Source organism: Myzus persicae, unplaced genomic scaffold (assembly GCF_001856785.1).
Source record: "Myzus persicae strain clone G006 unplaced genomic scaffold, MPER_G0061.0, whole genome shotgun sequence".
Taxonomy (NCBI): Eukaryota; Metazoa; Arthropoda; class Insecta; order Hemiptera; family Aphididae; genus Myzus; species Myzus persicae.
This window is the reverse complement of record NW_019101180.1, coordinates 19,373-43,501: the sequence shown is the minus strand read 5'-3', so window position 1 is coordinate 43,501 and position 24,129 is coordinate 19,373. Positions and strand designations below refer to the sequence as shown.

The 24,129-nt window shown below is 29.6% G+C and overlaps 4 protein-coding genes across 4 annotated transcripts; 2 read left to right on the top strand and 2 right to left on the bottom strand.

The window, feature by feature from the left end:
* The first annotated feature begins 70 nt into the window (after nucleotides 1–70).
* Nucleotides 71–801, top strand: LOC111028085 (U1 small nuclear ribonucleoprotein C-like). Its single transcript, XM_022306623.1, has one exon. The coding sequence runs from the start codon at nucleotides 277–279 to the stop codon at nucleotides 715–717; it is 441 nt and encodes a 146-aa protein (XP_022162315.1). The 5' UTR covers nucleotides 71–276; the 3' UTR covers nucleotides 718–801.
* Nucleotides 802–4,300: 3,499 nt separating this feature from the next.
* LOC111028086 lies at nucleotides 4,301–5,326 on the bottom strand. Its single transcript, XM_022306624.1, has 4 exons — nucleotides 4,976–5,326; nucleotides 4,777–4,903; nucleotides 4,568–4,717; nucleotides 4,301–4,482 (listed from the first exon to the last, which is right to left on the bottom strand). The coding sequence occupies exons 1-4, from the start codon at nucleotides 5,038–5,040 to the stop codon at nucleotides 4,450–4,452; spliced, it is 375 nt and encodes a 124-aa protein (XP_022162316.1). The 5' UTR covers nucleotides 5,041–5,326; the 3' UTR covers nucleotides 4,301–4,449.
* Nucleotides 5,327–8,463: 3,137 nt separating this feature from the next.
* On the bottom strand, nucleotides 8,464–14,918 carry LOC111028069 (armadillo repeat-containing protein gudu-like). The gene is made up of 10 exons (XM_022306598.1): nucleotides 14,748–14,918; nucleotides 14,057–14,233; nucleotides 12,261–12,407; nucleotides 11,947–12,159; nucleotides 11,681–11,829; nucleotides 11,288–11,614; nucleotides 9,386–9,860; nucleotides 9,060–9,248; nucleotides 8,658–8,879; nucleotides 8,464–8,589 (listed from the first exon to the last, which is right to left on the bottom strand). The coding sequence occupies exons 1-10, from the start codon at nucleotides 14,916–14,918 to the stop codon at nucleotides 8,464–8,466; spliced, it is 2,196 nt and encodes a 731-aa protein (XP_022162290.1).
* A 4,566-nt stretch (nucleotides 14,919–19,484) lies between these two features.
* On the top strand, nucleotides 19,485–24,129 carry LOC111028097 (charged multivesicular body protein 4b-like). The gene is made up of 4 exons (XM_022306636.1): nucleotides 19,485–19,887; nucleotides 19,970–20,147; nucleotides 22,070–22,184; nucleotides 23,989–24,129. Exons 1-4 carry the CDS (start codon nucleotides 19,689–19,691, stop codon nucleotides 24,112–24,114), a joined length of 618 nt encoding a protein of 205 aa, XP_022162328.1. The 5' UTR covers nucleotides 19,485–19,688; the 3' UTR covers nucleotides 24,115–24,129.

Below are 24,129 nucleotides of genomic sequence, written 5' to 3'. Positions count from 1 at the left end.
CACCAAGTTCTGCCAGTTGGCCATAGTGAAAAACGTGATAGATACTATTACTGTTATCATCAGTGACGCTGTAAACGGATTAAAGCAATAAACAAAAATTCTTAACATTTTTCTTTTCTGTTCTGATTATTTTAAGACCGTACTCTCGAAGTTGTATTTAGTACGATTTATGAATAAAAACGATTAACGAAAACGACCGCAATAACTTAGTTATTCAATTAATATCATATAAGTAAAAGTCCTGAAAAGTCTTTGTTAGTGGCGTACCTCACAGTTATGCCGAAATATTATTGTGATTATTGTGATACGTATCTGACGCACGATTCGCCGTCTGTGAGGAAGACCCACTGCCAGGGCCGAAAGCACAAGGATAACGTCAAGTTTTATTATCAGAAGTGGATGGAAGAACAGGCACAGAACCTGATCGATGCTACGACGGCTGCATTTAGAGCTGGAAAGATCGGTATGAAGGGAGTATGTATACCGCCACCAAACATGGGCCAATCGGGGCCACAAATGTCTATTGCACCAGGTTCGATCATGCCACCCGGGCAGATGCCCATGGCCGCACCTCCAATGATGTCCATGACACCAATGATGCGACCACCCATGGGACAGATGCCGATGGGTGCGCCACCACAAATGATGCCTCCGATGCCACAAAATATGAGACCACCTATGATGAGAAATCCACCTCCCAATGTCCAAGCTCAATAAAATAAGTATGCTTTTGCGTTTGATCATTCTCAACAAAACTGATACTCTTTAAGTCTTATGAATTTTATTCCAAACTGTTCTTATGTACATGTCTTGAATAAATATCTAGTATAAATAAAACAAATGTCTGATGTTTTATTTAGCAATTATTTCAGTATTGAGTTTTCTCTTATCATGAATATTTTAATTTTTAAACTTAAGTATATTATGTATACCTATTTCTAATTATTATTTTCAAAACAAAGCTTCCACTTGCTGAGGACTAAATATTTTAGACTTCAAAGCTCACAAAGAATGTGCTTTACAATAAGTAAAATATGTTAAGATACCAAAATATCAAAAGGTTTTAAAGAGCTGTAGAAAAATATTTATAAGTGCTCATTTTAAGTTGTTCACTAATATTGTTTCAACAAAATTACTTATTCATTTAGTGCAACATATTATACTTAATTAAATATTATTGAATATGCTTACCACAAAATAGATATTTATATTTGTAAATTTAAATATTGTAGAATCCACTTAATTGAGACATATGGGATGGCAAATCCATTTGTTCCCATTATCTGCCTTAATTAATTGAATATATTCTTTTGGGACTTAACCAATTGGTTCTCTTTATGTGGTCTCCCAATTAAACGGATTCTACTGTATATTACCTAAAAATTTAAAATATGTATTTTATACAACAAAAATAAAAAAAAACCTAGGTATTGTTATGGTTTAAACATTTTTATCATTAAAAGTTATCAATTCACCTATTATAACCCCATATGAAATGTACGATTTGTAATTTTGATTACATAATACATTTAAATAAATTACTGGAATAACAGAATTGGGGAAGTACTAGTTGTAATACACATTAACTATACATCTGCTAGGTAGGTACATGACAAATTAATTTAGTAGGTCTCTAGGTTTCTAGCTTGGTCTATTTAAGATGTGTTTGTGGTTATCAATTATCGTACAGGAAGTTAGTTGATTAATTTGAAGGTCACAATCAATAACTCAAATTAATGGCAATGATCAATTTATTTCAGGTACACAAATTTGTTGGTTCAAATTAAAAGATTGTCATTAAATTTTAAATTACATATACTTTCAACAATACCTTCATAATAAAAGGTTCAGTAGGACCTATTCAATATTAATTATATTTATACTAAAATAAATACTAATAATATTTAGTGTAGATTATGTACTACAACTAGTACTAAATAAAATTGTATAGTACCTACTAGTCACTAGGTACCTATATCTTAAGTCAATACTATTTATTTTAAATTTTAATATTATAGATATAAATACTTATAATATTTCTGATTATGCAGCTTATACAGGGCGATGCATACTTAACATATTATGAGACACTAAGACAGTAATACACTCATAATTTCAAAAAGTAATAAAGTTGTAAAGTTTAAATGCGCAGAGAAGTTAACCAATATTTTGGTAGGTAACCAAGTAATGTTTTTGTTTTATATTATTATTTATCACTGTGGATACATGATGGAAATAGTATGCGACTATGCAAGTATTTCATGATTAACACTGTTTATTCAAGCTTCTTACAATAAAAGTGTCAAACAAATTTCTTGATTATAACTTTTAAGTTACTTATTTATGATAATAAAAATTAATTACTTGTAATTTTCATTGGATTTCAAAAACAAAAATGTCCATACTGTTTTTGATTCCTTTTCTATTTTTCAATCACTGTCGATTTTATTATAATACTGAGTTTATTATAGAATATCCCCACAGATAAAATTATATTAGTGATTTACAACTGTAGAGTAACAAATACATTTTAACCATAATCAGTTTTGTATTTGTAAGAAATAATTGAGTTTTTACAAAATGTATAATATAAGTAATCATTTACATGCTATTACATAATATTTAAATTTTTTCATTTACAAATGATAAGTATTATACTTTATTGATACCTGGATATAGTTTAACAACAGATTTTATAATAATATTCATATTATCATAGTATCATCACATAATATTGTTCGATAATTTATATTGTTATATATTATTATACATTTTATATGGAGTTTGCGCATTACCAATGTGAGTTGTCAGCCCACAATAAAATAATATTCAACCTCTCTGTGGTTTATTTTTGTACTACAGAATAATAGTATATAAATAGTAATATTAGTGAAAAATTTATTGGTGCAATATCATTAGTGTTTATTCAGTAATAATATGATCTTAATTATGTAAAGTTAACATGGGGGATTTAGATATTTTTGTATTGTATCTATAAAATACACTATAGTTAAATAAGTACATAAATGTGGTTTGCCAGTTTTGACACCCAAATCCTCACCTTGATTATTTCAATGGTATTCATTTTACAAAAAACTTAATTATTTATTTATTTATTATCCAATGCAAGTGTGGCATCACATGTAATATATAATATATAACTTGTTTTACTTCTTTATACTGTAGTATTATTATTTTTATTTGATACAATGTTTAGTAATTAGTATTTTTAGCATAGCAATTTAATAAACTGTAGCTAATACTAGTAATATATGCCTATTAATTAATCGGGAGTAGGTTTTTTTTTAAAAAAAAAAAACAAAATATTACATGAATAAAAAATTATAAAACCAAATTTATTCACAAAAAAATTTTTTATGATAGTAAATAAAAATCGCTTTTACAATACAACCACAAATCACCATTCCCCATAAATGAACTAAAGTAAATATCAGATGAGTACGATATCATACACTCATACAAATACTTATACACTTTAATATTAATTAACAATCACAAGAATAATTAAGAAAAATTATTACCTTAACTAACAATAAACATTTAATGTAAATTATATAAGCTGAGTAATAATTACAATATAGCATTATACACATGTAACAAAAAAATTACAATTGTATACAAAAACAATTAATGATGCATGTACTGTTGAGTTTCGATAACTCGAATCTCAAAGGGGATAAAAATAAATTTGATTTGTTAACTTTTTTTAGTTAAAAAAAAACTCTAGTTATTGAAGTGTTATTGAAGCTTGAGTTACCGTGACTCACCGTGACTTACCGTGACTGTAGTAGAAATACAATACCTATTATAAGTATTAATATTATGAAACACAATAAGTAAGTCTTTGTGTTACATACAATTCACATAATGCTCTTATCGACAATTTGTAGAATAAAAATTACACTTGATTTTTTTTTCATATTACAAAAATACCATATTTTGCAAATAATTGACATTTTTCTTATTATTAAAATATACATAACATGTTAATTGTTATTGATCACTTAATGTTTTATAATATGCTACAAATAGTTTTAAACATTATTTATTTGTATTTTAATATTATTATTTGTATTGATTTTTGTATGTAGTTAACATAACACTTAAATGATATAACATACATATGAATATATGATAGGATATTAATTACATTAGCAACAAACTTTAAAGAAAAAAATAATAAACAACAATATTATAAAAGATATAATTTTCAAAAAAAATATCTTATAATATGTATTACATTTTACAGAGATTTTTATATTTATTTCATTAAGTGGTTGATTACAAAAAATATATTTATAATAATAATAGTACACAATGGTAAATGGGATTGGGTCTTACAATAGTAAATAATGATTGAAATATTAAAATGCTTATTTAACCAGTGTATTAAATGAATAAAAAAGTGTTCATTCTGAACTTAGGTCGTCAACGATATTTATGTGGAAATATGATTGGAAGCTAAATTAAAAAAAAAAAAAAATCAAAGCTTAAATTAATATTTATGTTGGTATAGGTAAGTATAGTATAGTAAACTTATACTAACATGATCCGTGCAAAATTGTATGTACTCATTTGCACGCTCAGCATTGATAGGGAACAGAGAAAACATATAGCTATACATATTGTTTATGCGATCAAACAACATCAGGATCAATAATTTTATATGTTTATTGTTCTGGTCTGGTCCCCTTACCTTTTAATAAAGAATATAAATTATAATTACATGGGAAATTATAAAAATGGCAGCCTTACCTCCGTTATTTCAAGGCATTTATCAAATATGCCCATTTCGACTTTGATTTGGCGATACAGCTGATCATCGGTAGTGTTACCGATCAAGAGTGATAAGTCTAAGAACTCACGGTCGTCGTTTAACTTTCTAAAATTGCATAAAACACGTTTATTAAGCTTTATAGAGGGTCTCATACTTATATGAGTAAATTGAACTTACTTGGCTTGCTCCATTGTCATCATGCCTTTGGTAAGATAAAATCTAGTTTCGGCGTTTATGCTCATGATCTTGGCAGTAGCAAAACGTTTTTTACGGCTTTATAGACTACTCCAAATCACGTTTCCGCGAATGGTTTGAACATAAATTATCTTATTATTATTGCAGAGTTCAAACGACCACGGGGCACGGACGAGATCAAAATTTAAAATGACGTCTAACTACGAGTCGATGAGACAATATTATATAATAATATTTTTATGATTTCGTGATATTATCGTTGTGGCCGTGATGTTACCTGTTGATGACGAGCACGAACGCACACCGCACAGCTATAGACAGTGACTGTTAATGTTTACATAATATATGTCCGTAGCAAGATTAAAGATAGTACTATCTGATTCGTAGTTACGGTGGCGTCGGTAGCGACGCCAGTGTTACAAAAATGAAAAAACGGATTGTTAACAATGAATTGACAACACTGCAACCACAAATTGACGAGCCTCGCCGCTAGACGCCACTCGTCCCCAAGTACCCACTGTCTACTACCCACTAGTACCAGATACTCTAGGGTCTATATCAGTGGTTTTCAAACTGGGTGCCGCGGCACACTTGTATGCCGCGAATATCCACTAAGTGTGCCGCGATTTTCTCATAAATTATCGATTGCATAGAATTTTTCATCTAAAAAAAAGGTCAGTGAGCCGTGAAAATTTTTTAGGGAGTACGGTGTGCCGTGTATAATAAAAGTTTGAAAACCACTGGTCTATATCATAGTATTTACTAGTAGGTACCCATTCGTCAGTGACCCGTTTTGGTGTTGAATATCATTTTAATAATATGAGAAATCGGCCAATGCATACAATTATTTCTTACGTTATAAAATGTTTACGGGTATCGGGGTAGAAGGGTACCTTGGTGTAAATAGATTATTATTGTAAATAGAATAGAGACGACTACACCAGCTGATTCGGTTTTTGTTTACCTGTGAACTTATTCTTAACAACGATATACGATACTAGTTGTATATTATTTTAGTACTGGGAACTGGCAATTATTTCAGCCAAAATGTACCAATCTTTTGTTGATCATACCGATGGATCTGATAAGACTTGTAGAAACTGATTTGAATTCGTTTATATGTCTACATGACATCGATCAGGCCACTTTTTTAAAAAATGTTTTTCCTTAACTCTTATACATTTAGTTTGAACATTTAAAATATTGATTATTTGAAAATTAAATGAAATATCTTATAATGTGGCCAGATCGATATCAAATTGACATATTAACGAAATCAAATCAGTTCTTAGAAATCTAAACGCGTAATCAGATCCGTATGTAGGATTCACAAAAAGTACACTCAAAATATGAGCATTCATTGATTTCATCGTTTCCGTTCACGCGCGGAACGCCGATACGGCGTGACTTGTATATCTGCGTTAGGGAGTGCTCCGCTATTTCTTTTACACACAGTCAACACACTAATGATCACGTAATACAAACACATTTACAAGACCTACATGAATGCAATTTTAGAATTGCCTTTATTGAACTCCTTGAAAACTGTATATTTGTAATCTCCTCAAATCGGGGTTTGAACCTCCAAGAATGGAAATGAGCCTGGCCATCAATCTGTGGTTATACATCTGTGAACTAGAGTAAGCGAACCCTTATACGATCAATATTATTGACCTAAAAAATAGACCGTCATTAAATATCAAAACAGTTTAGATATTTTCAATACTATTGAAGTATATTCAATATAACCAATACATGGTCAATAATATTGTCGATATCGAATATTGATCGTATAGGGTGATCTTTACCGTAACTTAACTGCTTGGGGTTCAAGGCCACAATTGCCTAATTTGGCAAAATCACACAGTGACACACTGCCATACTAGGTATGACACCATGTTAAAGGTGCGGCGGAAAATGCTGGCCACCGGGTATTGTTAATTTTCTAGCTCTAATGTTTCCAAAAATATTTACATGAACATCAAGAACAGAATTCAAAAGTTATAGAGGTTTCGAAACTTATTGAAATCTTAAAGAATAAATTGTAACTCAACGTCGTGATGTGTATTTTAGCCTATTTATACCGGCACACCGATCCTCAACCGATGTTCGTGCTTCCTTCGAAGTTATGATCGAGAGCCTAGGCTGTAAGTGTCATATATTATTTTTTTACTAAGCTATGTGTAATAAATCTTCTTTGTCACCTGTCATTCGAGTATTCCTTCCAAAAATACTAAAATCCTACAAATAATCAGCTGGTCCCAGATTTATATACATTTGCATGTTTTTTTTCCAAACTGTCTAAAAAAACCTAGGTAAGCTTCAAGTTTGAATATTATCGTCAACATAGTAATAGAAAATTTTATTTTGAATATTTTTGCATATTTTGTAATTTTTTGACATGTTGCATATTTCTGTATTTTACTGTTTTATCGCATATTATATGCAGTTTTTAAATGCATAATATTATGTAATATTTTGTATATTTTAATTAAAATAGCGTAGATACATTATAGATACCTACATTTATTGTCTATGTAATTTGACGAAGTTGTTTTCTTATCTTATCTGAGACCTATTGGGACAAGTAGTAATCTTTTATTGAGTAGGTTTTTGTGAATCATAAACTAGTCATGTATGTAGTATAATTTATTTTTATTTGATTTAATTTATATGTATTTCAGTATTAATTTTTCATTGGAATTATAATATGTTGAAAGAACTACAAAAAATGAATCGTATAAAAAATTTAATTAAAAAAATATAATTTAATTGTATGTACACATGTAGAAAAGTGAAGAAAATAAGACCTTTTTTGCAAAATTGTATTTTATAGGGTATAGGTATTCCTACAAAATAAGCACAAATGCATATTTTATAGTGCATATTTCTGAGGTTTTTAGAGCAAATAAATCTGGGCCTTAAATTAATCAGTATTTTATTGTAGTTGGAATACAAAATAGTATGTTGTGTTTGAACATGGGCTCCCATTGGGGGGGGGGCAAGACAGGGCACCCCACCCCCTCGGAAAAAAAATATTATGAACTTGTAGCTCAATAAATATTACCACAATATTAACTTATTACCGAATTTTTTTATTTTGACCCCCCACCCTAAAATGTTACCTATGGGCGCCCATGCGTTTGAATACTTCATGATTTAAGGTGTTGACATGATATTCATATCATACGAGTATAATATAGATGTGTTATGGTTTATAATACATTTTAATGTACATCATAAAGACAATTTTATAAAATACAATATGTTCTTCTTCTTTTAGAATTTAATAATATTTTATTTTAATTTATTTGTAATTTAATATTTAATTTTTTTTTTATTTAATATATTTACGTAAGTAGGTACATTCATATTTTATCTAAACATTTACAATTTTTTTTTCTTATTTATTTATTTTGTATACAGCATCGATAATTTAGGATAATTAAGAAATTATAAGGATGTAATTTTCAATGCTTTGTCGTACACTCTTGAAACTGGCCTATAGCTGCGCTTGCTTTCCTTACGTTACTCAAACAGTTAACAGCAGCCATGGCCGTTTTAGGATTATCCGAGTGAATACATTGTTTCAAAAACTAAATGATTTTATGAACATTTTTAAATAAGTATATACCACATTATTCTAAAAAAAATGTAAACATACCGGAAGAAATCCTAACGCTTCAATCCTTACACAATTTAATGGGTCTTCGGATAATCCGCTAAGCGCAAGAGGAACATTGTCTCTGACGATTTTGTGCTCAGAATGCGTGTACTTAATTAATTTATCTATAATGTGTTTACAGCTGAATCTACGCGCAGTCACACCAACAGTGCAGCATTTACCCAAAGCTTGACAGAGATTGGCTCTCAATTCGGTGTGCTCCTGTAACAGATAAAAATACAAATAGGTAGGTACCTATAGATTTTTCTGTGAGTAGGAGGTACACATATGTTTATTTATTACTTACCTGTACCTACTTATTTAATATATTGTCTTATTATGTGTGGGTAGATATAATATTAATAATCACTCAAGAATAAATAGTATAAAATGCAAACTTACCGTAGATACGAGTTTTGCCAAATTTTCAACAATTCCTGCGTCGACCATTATTTTTGAATTTTCCTCGAATGAAGCGATTACTACGATCAGATGACATACTGCTGCTAAAAAATCCAAATTCTTGTGCGTCAATAAATCTACCAGGTCACAGATTGCCTCGTACATTCCCTTGAGAGGGTTCAGGCTGAACTAAACAAAAGCACACGACGAAAAATTGTTTTTTTAAAAACAAATAAAAACAATTAGCACATCATGGATCTAATATAATATAGCCCACAAAATGCATACCACATCTTTAATAATAATATTATAATAGGTATGTGTACTTGTGTGTTTTCGACTATCATGGCCAGGCATTCAGCAGCGGCGATGATCGTTTGTGGTTCGTAGAAATCTTCGTACTTGTCGAATTCGTCCACGTCTAAGGACGGTAATAGAACGAAAATCAACCGAAATCCCTTAGCTTCATCTATCATTTCCATGCATTGAGGGTCGCTAGACGCTCGGCCTATAGCGGTGCACACGTGTGCCAACACCAAGCTGTGCAGGCTAGTATTGAGCAGTTCTAGATACTTAGGCACGGCTGATTGTCTGAGTTTTCCACGCAATGATTCAGATTTCCACAGTTCAGACAGCGTGGCGACTGCGTAACCGATCACCCGGTCGTCAAATTTGTATGACGTCAACAATTCCAGCAGGAAATCTACGATGCGGTCTTTCTCGATCACTTGTCTGCATTTAGTGTTCAATGAGCTTTTCCACAGTACGGTGATGATCAACACCATGACGTGGTCGTCGTTCCTGCAGAACGCAATGGAATAATTAATTAAAATAGTCTCTATGTTGATGGTTGAATTTCAGGCATGTACCAGCACTAAAGATATTAGGTGCTTATATAACAGGGGTATGCTTCATAATTTTCATGAAATTTGAAAAAAAAAATTCAAATGAAATTTTCAATTTTTTTTCTTCAGGAGTTAGGTACACGGTGTACCACAACAACATTTTTAAGTAATAAAATGTATTAAAATTAAACAGTTAACATTTTTATTTTATGAGTAAGTCGGTAAGTGTTTTGTGAATAAATGAATAATTAACAAATGGCCCATATAATTGAAAAAAACCACAAAATCCATAAAAAAAAAAATGTTCTTGAAAATGTACAGTTTTACTATACTCTTTATAATATTCTTTCTTATATTATCATAATTCATGATTAATTTTGAATTAATCAAACAGCCGCGCAGAAATGTTTAAACACTTATATAATTTGTTGTTTAATTTATAACCAACATTATTTTATGTACAAAAAGTGAAATAAAAGAAATATTGTATTTGTATTTTTTTGAGACTTAGCCTCCCCCCCCCCCACACAGAATTCTTGGCTACACCACTGGTAAACATGTAATATCTATAGGGGTTAAAGTGGGGGTCGCTGGAAGACTCAGTCACCCAACTTCTGACGGCGGTTAAAAAAAGTCTCCTTTAATAAATTAGGATTCTGTACATTTGAAGACATTGAAAATATATTAGGCAATAAGTGTTCAAAGGGGTTTTTTTCAGGAACCAGATTTATCAACATTAACTAGGTTATTGGTGTTGTGATTTATAGTAATTGAAATGCCGTAATATTTAACAATTCTTATTGTATGACAGTTATAAGATTAGGTGGAGGTACCAGTACCACTGGTTGTAGTTTTATTCATAAACTATGATATTAGGTCCCCCTAACACGAGTTCTTTGAGTGTCGCTCAGTATTCATATTATACAGACTAATACCTATATTATTATCATTATTATTGTGAAATTATGAAATACCAAATAAATAAAATAAATAAAATATATTTTTAATAGTCAATAAATAATAATTATGATTATTATATTATAGTTGCACTTTAAAGGTGCATTTTTTGAGCATTTCCATAATAATATTATTGTTATGATGCAATAACATTTAACGATTCCTATAATTCCATTCTGATTTTATTAATTTCATGAGTACCTTTATACAGCTTAACCATAAGAAGCTTGAATTCAAGGGGGGGCGATATGATTGCTTGACAAGGACCACTATTATAAAAGCACCCAATACAAAAAAATAGTAATATAAACTACTTAATCAATAGAAAAGTATAATCAATTTTTTTAGCACCCTCTGTTAATATTTTCTGGATTCACGGCTGTACTAATATATTATTATATGTCTAATGTATAGGTTTATTTTTACTGGAATTTCGTAACAGCTTTGAATAGGGCTTCCATCCCCTTGTGTTTCAGCAAAACGTCGTATATAGCAGGGTTGCCGTCAAACATGCACAGTATCGTTTCGGCCGCTTTTTCAGCAAGCTGTGTAAAATCACTGACCAAAAACTGTATGACCTGCTGCAAAATGTTCTTCTCCTTAAGTGCTACCCTAATGTGTATGTCTGTTTTTTGTCCGACGACTTCTGGGCGGGTACGGCAACATTCAGCTACTAAACTCATTATGGATACTTGCGTTTCACCATGTTTTGAATTCAACAGTTGTGGTAACAGCTGTACAAACCCGGTTTCCCTATAATAATGTATATTTTGTTTAATTAACGACGTGCCATGGCAAGAATGTTTACATTCACTTCACCACAACTGTTCTTGGCATTTTAAAGACCGACACAACTGTCTTAGGGTGCCGGAACAGCAGTTCATTAAACTCACTGTATCCCGACTAGTCTCGTTCATACTATTCAAGTGAATGGGTAATACGTGTTTCGATACGTTCATCATTTGCACCTTACACAAAGATTGTCATTTTATTTTTATATGAGGCCAGCAGCCAGCAGTTGTGTGGTTAGGTATAAATGTATAATATCTAATTTGACATGGGTCAAAAATACTTTCCACACTCACCATGATCTTAATACCACCTCTCAGGCGGATGAGCTTCCTGCCTCTCCTCAGTTTCGCGATGTTCTGTAATGTGTCTGAAGCCAAATATTTGACTTTGTAGTTGTTTTTGAATAATAAAATATCAATCAAAGGTTTCACCGCGTCCAACTTACACAACGAGCATTGAATTCCATAATGTTGGGACATTTCATGTACAATGATCAAAGCGTTTTCCTAAAATATCATCGTGACTATGCTATCAAAAGAATAGGTAGTGAAATGTATACACCAAAGGGTATACTATAGCTATAATAAAAAGAGAGTTTTTTGTTTACCATGCATTCGTCGTTGTTACATTCTAGTATGTTAATCAATACTTTGAAACCATTTAAAGCAATAAACATGTTTTGATAAGGTCCCTCTAATATTTTTTCTGCTTTAAGTTTGGTCAATGCAGCAAGGGTTTTTGTCGGATCGGTATTCTAGAGTAAACAAAAATAAACAAATTTAATATATACTGTAGATTCCACCTAATGTTGGCTCTCTTGGAACAAACTCATTTGTCACATTAAGTGAATGGCCATATAAAATGAAATAACTTTGTTAGTACCTATATATTGGAATTGGAACCAGAAAATTTTGTCATTTCATCTACATTACGTGGATGACCTAATTACCCGGTGTCCAAATTAGGTGGAATTCACTGTATTTGGATTATACAAGCGAGGGAGGGATGTTTTAATAACCAAAACACCCCCTCCCACGGGCTACGCACCTGTAATGCAATGAATGGCATACCAATATTCACGAATGCTTCATTAACAATTATTTAGAAAAAACAACTACAAGGTTATTGGCCAAATTGTAGAACTTCTGGTGCTTGGAAATAGGAACGGAAACGTAAATTATAAGGGACTCCGTAATACATAATTTTCAGATGTAGATAACATAACCGTTGAGTCCAGAGTGCCTTCATGTAACATAACTTGTACTATTACATTTGAACTTTTATTTAATTTTTATAAGCATATATTTAATTTTAAACTGCTTGAAATTAGTTAATCTATTAAATCACACTAAAGAACATTTCATTCACGGACCACTAGCAGAACCCTATACAACACAATATTCACATATCTAAGTCACAATACAATTATATGTGTAACACAGTTTTCTCCAAAATTTGTTGGTGTTCTTAATTCTTAGTTTTTATAATATACATACAGTACATAGTACTAGTCAATACATAGCCAATAATAATTCAATTATGTAATAAATTGGTAAGATCACAGTGAATTGAATTTGATTATTGAATTTCGACCAGTCCATGCTAATGCGCACAATAGAGTATCGGACTTCGTATTTGATCGGATTATAATATATTAATATATATAATTATATGAATACAATGTAGTATATTAATATTAATATTTATTTTTACTCGATGTTATTAGTATTATCATATCATATGATCAACCACTAACGAAAAACAGAGAACTTTCAAACCATTTTCACAGTCATAATATTGCGTATGACGAAGTTGTGATGATAAATATATATATTTGTTCATGAATAATTATTACATTTACAATAATTATACAACAGCAACATGCTATGTTCAATCATATTAATTGCATACCCGTAAATAATAATAATTGCCTAATCGTTTTTTTTAATAGTTCTACACAGGGTTTATAAAAAATGCTAGAAATAACTAGTTATGTAACTACAATTTATAAATTAGATATTTGCTGAGCTTAATACAAATATATGTAACACAAATTAAATAATAATATGCAACAATTTAAGTAGTATACATAATGTATATATATATTATATAGTAAGTAAATCTGATAGTAAGCTTGATATATTAGTCATTAGCTTATAATTAAAAATTTCACTATCAGCTTCTATTGGTAATATAGAATAAAGAAAATAATATATAATTATATTACCTACCTACTTCCTTTATAATAATAATTTTATATAACTTAACCAATACTTGTTACAATAAGGTCGTTCAAACTTGATGTACAATTTAATAATTATTAATGCTATTTAATTTATTTATACAGAGCTACTCAATATTTCGCTATCTAGATTACTTACCAACTAGTTAAAATTAGTTCACCTTAATTTCCGCTAATAGTCTTCTTAAACCTTCAAAATCAGATTTTTCAAGTCCTGTATTCAATGTTGGATTATACCATCGTCGTTCTTCGATTTCAGTTTGAGTTAAGCTGTCAGTAGAACTATTGTCCAAATCTTCTGGTGGTGTCACATCGATAACCAGTGGAGCAACAACAGTCTTGAATCAACAAAATATTACGACAAATGACAATATATGAATAAGTATACTTTATAATTTAAGTATTTAACTAATATGTTTATTACAGAAATGTAGTCATAAGTAATATTAATTATTATTGAATTTTATAATGGTGATAATATGAAAAATAGTTAGGTTGTTAAGTTTAGACAGTAATAGTATTTTTTGGAATTCTGTAGTAAAATTAAGATGGTTCTGTCTCCATCTCTATTGTAACTAGGTACATACGATTAACTACTTTCTTGAAGTAACAGATTTTAAAAATAATACAAAAACCATAATATTATGAGATGGGTACCAAAATATTATTTTTTTCCTTTTATGACTAATATTTTAGTAGGTATCATAAATTCTGAATTCATAATAATTGTATACACTATAATCCATATTACTTAGTGGATATTTCACACAGTAGTAACTCCCAAAAAATAATTTAATCCGTGTCTACCAACTTGTAGTCCAAATAACATTAAATACTTAAAACACTGATTACCATAAATTTAGTTTTATCTTCTTCATCAAGCGTAAACACTGATTCATTTTCATCGCCTTTTATATCCCCTTGTTCTTGCCGTTTGGTTCCAATTTCTAAATTTTCAGGAGCAGAGACTCCCAGTAAAACAAACACATCTTTTGACGCTAATTCAACTTGTTCATCTGCCATAATGACTTATTTTTTTCAATATTATTGCACCAAACTTAGATACACTAAAGTATAAGAAAAAAAATTGTAATAACTAAAGTGATATGAAATAAACAATATACTCGTAACCTACATAATTGAAATAATAAATAATTTGTACCGAGTTTTCAGTTATTTAAAATGTTATGTATAATATATATTATATATACACATACAGGGTCTCCCAAATTGAGTGCCAAAAAAACTCTACCTTTTTGTAACACATTATTTTTAAGACAGTAATGTTTACACATTGAGATATAGAATTTGTTTGTTTTGTTTGTTTGTTTGTAAAGCAACTCATAACATAAATCTTTTATAAAAATAATACATTTTATTTATTGATACAATTAATGTTTAGCTGTCAATAGTTTGGTGGGTACAAATTATATAAAATTAGCTAGGAAACTCTCAATCTGTGAGCATGCTAAATTCCTGGTTTGTAAACGTGTAATCACGTACAATTCAATAAATATAATTTAAAACTAATTTAGAAACTTGAAAAATGAAAATGCTTATAGGTACATAAAAATCTAAATAAATTAAATATCTTAGTATGAAAATAAAGTATTTATAAATATTTAGATCCATTTTTTTAGTATTGCCTAGTCTTAATATTAATAATCGTAACTATGTATCTACCACCATAAATATACCAGTTTATATTATGAGATATTTTTGATTCCGGTTATTTTGTTTCCGGGTTCTTTTTACTGGATCATTTGTTTTTTATTATTATTAATTCAAGTTGTTTTATAATAATAACAAATAAAAACAATTCATTTTTTGTTTTATACTTATTTATAATTGTTAGCTATAATAGTTGTGCAAATGATATATATTTTTTTTTAATTTCAAATATGCTAGAAAAAATTATTTTTTTATTTTTCTGAGGAGTTAATATGAGAAATTGTCATTCACCAAATTTGCTCAAGTCAAGGCTAATAAGGTGGTTAATTCTATGAAAAAAATCTGCTGAAAATATACCTACTTATATCTATATTACATATATAATATATATTTATATATTAACTGATCCGATGCATTTTGTTGCTTGTTAAAAATGCCAGTTCTATATGAAACTCTCTTGTGATAATACGAACAGTATATTACCAGGTAGGCTATCCACCTGAAGAGGATTGCGGACGCCACTATACGCATACTGTACAAAATGTTTTATTTTTATTTTTATTTTGATTGTGGACACGCCGATGAGTGGGTATAAGTGCAACTCACCCACCTTGGTAGTCAATTTGCATACATTTGATTTGATGCACGCTTATATACCCAATCTGTCCGATTACCAACGGGGAGTAGTTTTATTTACTTTTACCTGTTGTACCAACTATACAAAAAGTTCTTTTTGCAAAAAAAGGGAATATTTGGTCCTTCATAACCGATATATTTATATTCTAAGGGCCAGTTGTACCGTCTATGGTTACACTTCTATACGCTAAATCTGCTGATAACAGATTTTATAACCCGCCAAATTCGGCCGATTAAACTTCCCATTTCATAGTAGTAATAGTGAATTGTAATATATTATACAAGCATTGCTTGTTATATATATATATATTTTTTTTTTATTTAAGAGAAATGGCTTCAACAACTTAGGTTATTAGCCTGACATTAAATAATTACATGGTGTTTTTCTTAAAATTAGTTTTTATATAATACATACATGTTTTTTAAGTTATAACTTTTTAATAATACTTGTGGTACTTAAAAATATTAATATTATGGATGATTGACTTTCGCCGAGCGCTTCTGCTGTGATATATGGCATGTTGAGGTCGGTGCGAGTTCGTGAATATTGTGATCACTCCTCCACTATGCGCTTGATGGTTAATGCAGTGTGGCAGGATTCACATATTGGTTAGGGTTCTTTACTGATTAAGTATGAGTGGGGAGGAAAGAGTACCTGATTCTGGAGTGGATGATTGCAATATCTTGGCATTGGTTGAAATTTGGGGGAGTGTTACATTTTTTAATTGTTTTTTTATATATTTTTAAGTTTTTTAGACGATGGTATTGAATTCCAGTAATTTTGCCAAGATGAGAGGATTTTTTGATTGATAGAATTGTTGATGTCGATGGTGGATATGTTGTTTATTGTGGGGTTATGGATAGTTTTCGTTGCATGGTCAGCATATTTGTCTGCTTTTTCGTTCCCTGTAATATCGGTGTGCGACAGGACTCACATGAATTCAGTGTTTTTTTTTGTTTGGACAAAGCATGTTTGAATGTTTGAGGTTATTTCATTTTTTGAGGATGTGTTTTTAAGAGCTAGTAGGGTGCTAGGGGAGTCGCTGATTGTTAATATATCGTTTGTTTCTAAAGTATTACCTAGTTGTACCCCTTCAAATATGGCGTAGTTTTCGGCAGAGAATATGCTGGTTATTTTCGGGAGTTCGTGTTGAATGATATTGTTATCTTTAACTACCGAAAAGCCTACCCTATGTTCAGATTTAGTAGTATCTGTATATATTTAGAATGATTAGGGAACGAGTGTGGAATTGTGTTTTGAAACTGAGAATAAATTATGCCATGGTTTGTTTCATTTTTATTGAAATTGAGGAGTTCTGTACTAAGTTTTAGTTCGCATTTCTAGGGAGGAAATATTTGAAACGTAATTCTGTTTACAACTGAGGTGTGTACTTAAATTGATTGTTGTAACTTAGTGAATAAGTGTCGTACCGAGGGCTTTTTTGTGTTCCGTGTTTATTGAAGACGCGGTAAGATTGTTGAAGATGGTTTTGTATCCTATATGGTTGGTTGTGCTTTTTCTTTTGATAGTGTGTGTTAGTGTGTCTTGGTCTCTTTGAAGTTGAAGGGGTAGTTCTCTGGCGTAGTTTATAATGCTGTCAATTGGGCTTGTCTTGGATTCCTTAGTTGTGTATTGGCTAAAAAAATTAGATGTCTCCAAATGCCAAATGAGACGTTTGCTTACCATTTTTTCCATGATTTTTCCAATTGTGTTCATGAGTGAGATTGGTCGATAGTTAGCTATATCAAATTTGTTTTTATTTGGTTTCAGTACAGGTATAACGATTGTATTTCGCCACTGGTTTGGGAATACACTGTTGTTCCATGTAGAGTTGTATATTTTTAATAGTTTAAATTTGCCATTCGGTGGGAGATTTTGGATAAATGAATACGATAAGTCATCAGGCCCAGGACTTTTGGTAGCCAGGACTTTTGACCTATGATAGCATAAAAGAAAGAGATATCAAATCCTCAAGGAACTGAAAAAAGTCCAGGTCAATCAAATGTATGATATTCATACGGACCCGGAGGAGAGAAAATAAGACTAGAGGCTGCTCTAAAACTCCTGCCAGGCTCGTTCATTGGTGACAAGTAGGATGAATTAGAAATATTCTTGAAAAATGCGAGTTTGCGCTAGCATGAGTATATGACCGTGTACAGGCTCGACTTGTCCGAAGAATTTCAAGTTATACTGACAAGGAAAGCCCGTAAGGTGGTCAAGTTTAAGAAGATAAAAAAATTGGACTGAACTTACAAAGGATGCGTTGAAATCTGAATCGGACCACTCTTGCCATTAATTGATTCGAGAATCCGAGTACTATCGGACTATCAAATTTAGATAGTTTAAACAAAAATTTTGAAAAAAAAAATTCAAAAAATAGATTAAGAACTAAATCGTTAGTGTGAGATAACAGAGACTGTAACCCACCCAGGCGATAGATTTGCGTTCTGTGTTTAGGTCAGTCATCGGCAACCGTCGTTAGAAATTATTACAGTAATATAGTTCAACTACCTACCGCTGATAGTTAACCGTGCTCTAACGAAATGTCGGTATCGGGCAACACCACACGGTAAAGTAATATTAATCCTCAAGTTTATTAATCAATCATTTCTTAAATCTCGATCATGCGAGCGTCATGCTGTGTCATAAAGTGTATCATTTAAATTTTTATAAATAGATAATATTGATTTATTAATTATTAATTTCTATTATTTTATGCATTTATCTAATTGTTTTATGTTAAATCCCATATTCCAGGATCATTAGAGTGCACAATTATTATGTTATACTCATTACCTTTAAAATATGTACTAATAATCTAATTTGGTAAACGTATTTGGTAAAGCTATAGGTGACTCCGATTTATCTATATATAAAATATAAAGGGTACTTTTCAAAAATGTATTTACTTTGTACCTCTCAGTACACAGAATAACTTTATACCTTTTAAATACTAAAACACAATGATATACAGACATGCCTACAGATTAAAGCAAATTCTACTACAAGTCAGTTATCGCACTTCTGAGATAAAGTTTTTGTCTTCATCAAACAGTGACTATGTCGATAAACAATCACAAAATGTACAAACATTAAACGTGTTGTGATATTGTATACAATGTCTACAAGGTAGACGGTACTCGGCGGTTTGAAAAATTACACCACCTTAACAAATTCTAACCTCAAATATTCCTTTCGACGGATAACCTGTTTTTTATACACGTGGCTGACACCAAGCTCGCGTGGTGGAGCCCCTTTTCTGGTGGGGATGAGAGGACAAAACGAGTTTTTGGTGACTGAATGATTCATACACACGTGATCAGAGTATAGGCGGAACTTCCGGTCAAGGCGTCAGGGTGGTCAGCCTGCTATGGACCGCTGCTGGAACTGCATTCTCCATCAGTTAGTCCATTAGATTAAGGTGTTTGGTGGAATGATCTGTTGTCTTTTACTCCACTTCAACAGAGGTTAAGTTAAAGCTGAAAATGAGTTTCTTCCGCAAGCTATTCGGATGCAACAAAAAAAAAATAAAAGGACAGTCATCGTCACAGTCGACTGAAGTTGATACTTTGAAAAAATTACGATCTACTGAACAGTTGTTGAGGGAAAAACGTGAAGTTTTAGAAACAAATATTAAAAAAGAGCAAGCTACAGTAAAAAAGAATGTGATAAAAAATAAACAAGGTGGATAGTATAACTTACTAGAAATACATGAGTAGGTAATAATTTTTTCTTAAATTAACGTTTTTCTTTTTTTTTCTTGCAGTTGCGTTGAATGCGTTAAATCGTAAGAATCGTTATAAGAAACGGTTATCCCGGAATGACAGTATGTTATCAACAGTCATAGAACAACAGTCGGCCTTGGAAAGTGCGAACACACACAATATTGTGGTTGATGTAATACGCTCGACCTCATACGCTGTTGAAATGGCTAATCGAAATGTGTAAGTGTTATCAACATAATTACTATACATATTATAATTATATGTGTTAGGAACCTACCTACACTTTAGATTTTTCTGTCAAAAAGTCAAATATAACAACAATTACCGTCAGACTTAGGACAACTTTGAAATCATATTGTAAATAACATTAAGTTTAATGACCTAATATAGATGTATTTCTAATGTAACATTATTTTAAGTTAATTTTTAGTTTATTGATTTCTGTTGAATTTGAACTATACAAATTATTCCTTCTATATTTTTTTTTGATTTTTCTGTTTGCCCCACGTTGTACTGAATATAGACAACACGAGGCATTGATGTTTTTTTTATGAAAACCTAATTAGTATTCACTGAAACTAACTTGGGGTCCTATTTTAAATCTTTTTTAAATAATAGACAATTTTCTGAGTAGCATATATTTGTAATTATTTATGCTGTTCTAACTCTTTATACTGTTATATAGGTCATGCCCCCCATAATTTTTTTATTATATTTAAACTTGTTACTATTTTATTTTTATTAAAATAAACAGTTTATATATTTAATAAATGTATGTATATTCATAAATTGATTATTGATAATTTAGTCAATACACATATAATATTAATTAGGAAAAATTAAAAAAATTATTCATTAGTGAAAACTCTGTGATTTAAAAAAAACACATTAAAATAAACTTAATGTTTATGCAGAGATGGTTCAGTGGAAAATTCAATACTAAGTAGATTAAAAAATTAAAAACCAAAAAAAAATTTGATCTTTTAATAAACATACATAACAGAAGATCTAACTTACACTCTTCAGAAAAATTATTCCATTTCTTTTAGTTTTACTATTTACTGAACGCTACTTTGTTTGTATGAGAATTTATGTAGCTAACAGTGGTATAGCTTCGAGTATCTACTGATGAATATCTAGTGTATTTATTAAATTGCTCCAATTATTCCAATTTGCATTAAGATTGAAATTCATTGATAGGTACTTAATTACAATTAGTATGAAACACCTGGTCATTACATTTAATATTTTGCTGCTATTGTGGTATCATAAAAGAAAGTTGTCTTTAAAAATGTATTAATGAGTGTTATTACATCTATTTTTTTTTGTTATTAGCCATACTACTCATACCAATATTAAAAATTTAAAAAATGAATCTGTGATTGGACTCCTGGCAAATGTGAAACATTAAATAAATTGATAGATATTGAAAGAATTTATACTTATTTAAAGAAAACCAATAAATAAATATTTTTTTTTTATTATTATTATTATTATTATAATAATAATATTTTCAGAATATAAATACAAGAAGAATAAATATTTTTAATATATATTTAGTTGAAGTAAAGGTGTCATAGGGATAGAACCGTATGCTCCAAAACTACAATTTATTAATACTACTTTTATTTCTTTAATGATTTTTTTTAGGCTTTTTGGTTACAAATTTACTATGATTATTTATTTTGGGTCATGAGGTTTGTCGGTACGGCATACAAATCGGTCTTACCTCCTTAAGTGCATAATAAATGTGTCTCATATCAAAAATTACTAAGCATTTACCATTAAATTATAACCAGTACAACAAGCAAATTTTATAAAATTCATAATACAAACACAAAAGTTTACAGAAAAAAATTACATACAAAAACAGGTACCCAATTAATAAAAAAAATAACAGAAAGGGATACCAACCAATTATAATACACTACCAACAGAAATTGTTGGTTTGTTAATAATTTGAGATACCGAAGTGCCAACTTCTCTTTAAATGTCTAACTGTGTGATCTAGTAGGTTATCAATTTATTAGACCATAGTATTTCTTAGTATAATTTAGTTTGTATAATTATTCAATAAATTTACATATTATTAAAAATGTTGAATTGGCCTTAATGAAAAAAAATGTTATTTCTTCTTACAGCAACATAGAAGATATTCATGATATTATTGATGATATAGCAACTTCACAAGATTTAACTCAAGAAATATCAGAAGCTATTTGTATTCCAATTAGATCGGAAATTGATGAAGATGAGGTAAGAAAAAATATTTTTTTGAAAACACGTATAAAAGTTTTGAATATATACTCTGAATCTGAAACAGTTATAATATTTATAGTCCATATTTTCCATAGTTATATTCTCTGATGGATTTATTTAAATTTTTTAATGCTGAATAAATAATAATTATAATTATAACTAATAACTACCTTAGAAAAATCTTAAAATAAATTACCTTACAGGAATTAGAAGCTAATTCAAACTATGTAATATATAATTTTTGTTAGTAACAACAAAATTGTACTTATTGACCATTGTACATTTTAGACTGAACTGAGCATTGAGCATCAAATGTATTGGTTTTACAATGATGTGTGTTCTATTTTTATTTATTTTTGTTTTTTATGCATGTATACATGATAAATAGCCAAAATAATGATTAGGTGAAAATCTTAATATCAATTCTGTTGGGAAAAAGAATCTAATGGGTACTATTAAGAGATTAAAATTTAAAATTCTCTAAAAAAATTTGATAGCATTGGGAAAAAATAGAAATAATCAAATAAAAACATTATTATATGACATTTAGTGTCTATATTATACCATACAATTCTCAAAATATTTAAACTATTTTTGAACTATTTAAAACCATTGAAATTAAAAAAAAAATTTATTTTGTTTCTATAAATATCTGTAAAATGTTCTTTGTTGGATCAAAAACTTGAAAATGTAATACAAAGTACCTTGTAAATTAGTTTTTTAATTAAAAAATATTAAAAGTTTATTATTAATGTTCAATTGTTAATTGTTATAGCTAGAGTAAGATAATATGAACATGAGTACATATTTATATAAGAATTAGTAATTTAATTTATTGTTAGTTTCTTAGTTGGTAGTGATATTAAGAGTATAAAATTAAAGTTATTTCATCTCAATTCAATAACATTTGTTGTTGATAAGAAGTTAAGGTAAGGTAGGTAGTTTATTTGAATACCATGTTCATAATATGCAAGAATAAGCTGTGATCACCAAGCATGCTCACCATATTTTTCTTCAATAATGCAGTTATTCAAAATCTGATTTTTTTATTTTTAAATATACATTAAAATGTCTGTAATGTATCAAAATCAAAATTTTAACGTTTAGTTTTTGAGTTATTTAACATTGTGTTCTAAGCATAAAAGGTCCGTATAGTAATTAGTTTATAAGATATGAGGGCTGACGGGTTATAGTGATTTAAAAATTGTAGTAATTTATTTTAATCTGTCGTTAAGAACAATTTGTAAACATGGCCCAAGTATAATAAATACTAGATCCAATATTACGTCTATTTTATATTTATGTAAAACCAATTTTAAAGACTATTATCTTTAATACAAACATTTTAATAACTAAGAAATTACTCGTTCAAATTTTGAATGTGGTACTTTAAAAATGTACAAAAAAATTATCTAATAATTCATTTGCAATAGAAGAGGGAGGTTTTAATTTGAAAAACAGGAGCTTATATCAATACAAGTCACTTCTTAAATAGTGAGTAAATTCAGGAATTGGAAAGTATGATCTTTGAGTACATTTAAAAAATTCCAAAAATCAGAATTATTTTAATTAATTGCTAAAGGAATAAATGGTGGTGAGCATGCATGGTGAATTACCCTATATTATATAATATGATTAGTATTTATGCATTATTAATACTGTAATATTGTAATTTAATATATCCAACTTTATCTCTCTGTTCGTTTATTATTAGTACTATACAAACTAAATTTAAAACTTTTGAAAATGTAGTGATTTCAGATATGTTTTTAATAAATAAATTGAATTATTATTTATGTAGGAAGAATTACAAAAGGAATTAGAACGTCTTGAATTAGAAAAATTGAACGAACAAGAAACGAATATTGATCTGGCGCTAACTACAAATTATATAATGCCTGTCGTGCCAACATTTGTACCTACCTAGTAGACCAAATCAAAA

Bases quoted from the DNA above. Each gene is read 5' to 3' on its own strand.
- LOC111028069 (XM_022306598.1), bottom strand. From the start codon at position 14,918: ATGGCAGATGAACAAGTTGAATTAGCGTCAAAAGATGTGTTTGTTTTA. The intron at 14,234-14,747 runs GTAATCAGTGTT...TGTTGATTCAAG, and splicing joins AAGATAAAACTAAATTTATG to ACTGTTGTTGCTCCACTGGT. The intron at 9,249-9,385 runs GTACACATACCT...GCTTTTGTTTAG, and splicing joins TGATAGTCGAAAACACACAA to TTCAGCCTGAACCCTCTCAA.
- LOC111028097 (XM_022306636.1), top strand. From the start codon at position 19,689: ATGAGTTTCTTCCGCAAGCTATTCGGATGCAACAAAAAAAAAATAAAA. The intron at 20,148-22,069 runs GTAAGTGTTATC...TTCTTCTTACAG, and splicing joins GAAATGGCTAATCGAAATGT to CAACATAGAAGATATTCATG. The intron at 22,185-23,988 runs GTAAGAAAAAAT...TTATTTATGTAG, and splicing joins CGGAAATTGATGAAGATGAG to GAAGAATTACAAAAGGAATT.
- LOC111028085 (XM_022306623.1), top strand. From the start codon at position 277: ATGCCGAAATATTATTGTGATTATTGTGATACGTATCTGACGCACGAT.
- LOC111028086 (XM_022306624.1), bottom strand. From the start codon at position 5,040: ATGAGCATAAACGCCGAAACTAGATTTTATCTTACCAAAGGCATGATG. The intron at 4,718-4,776 runs GTAAGGCTGCCA...CTTTATTAAAAG, and splicing joins AATGCCTTGAAATAACGGAG to GTAAGGGGACCAGACCAGAA. The intron at 4,483-4,567 runs GTTAGTATAAGT...TTTTTAATTTAG, and splicing joins TACAATTTTGCACGGATCAT to CTTCCAATCATATTTCCACA.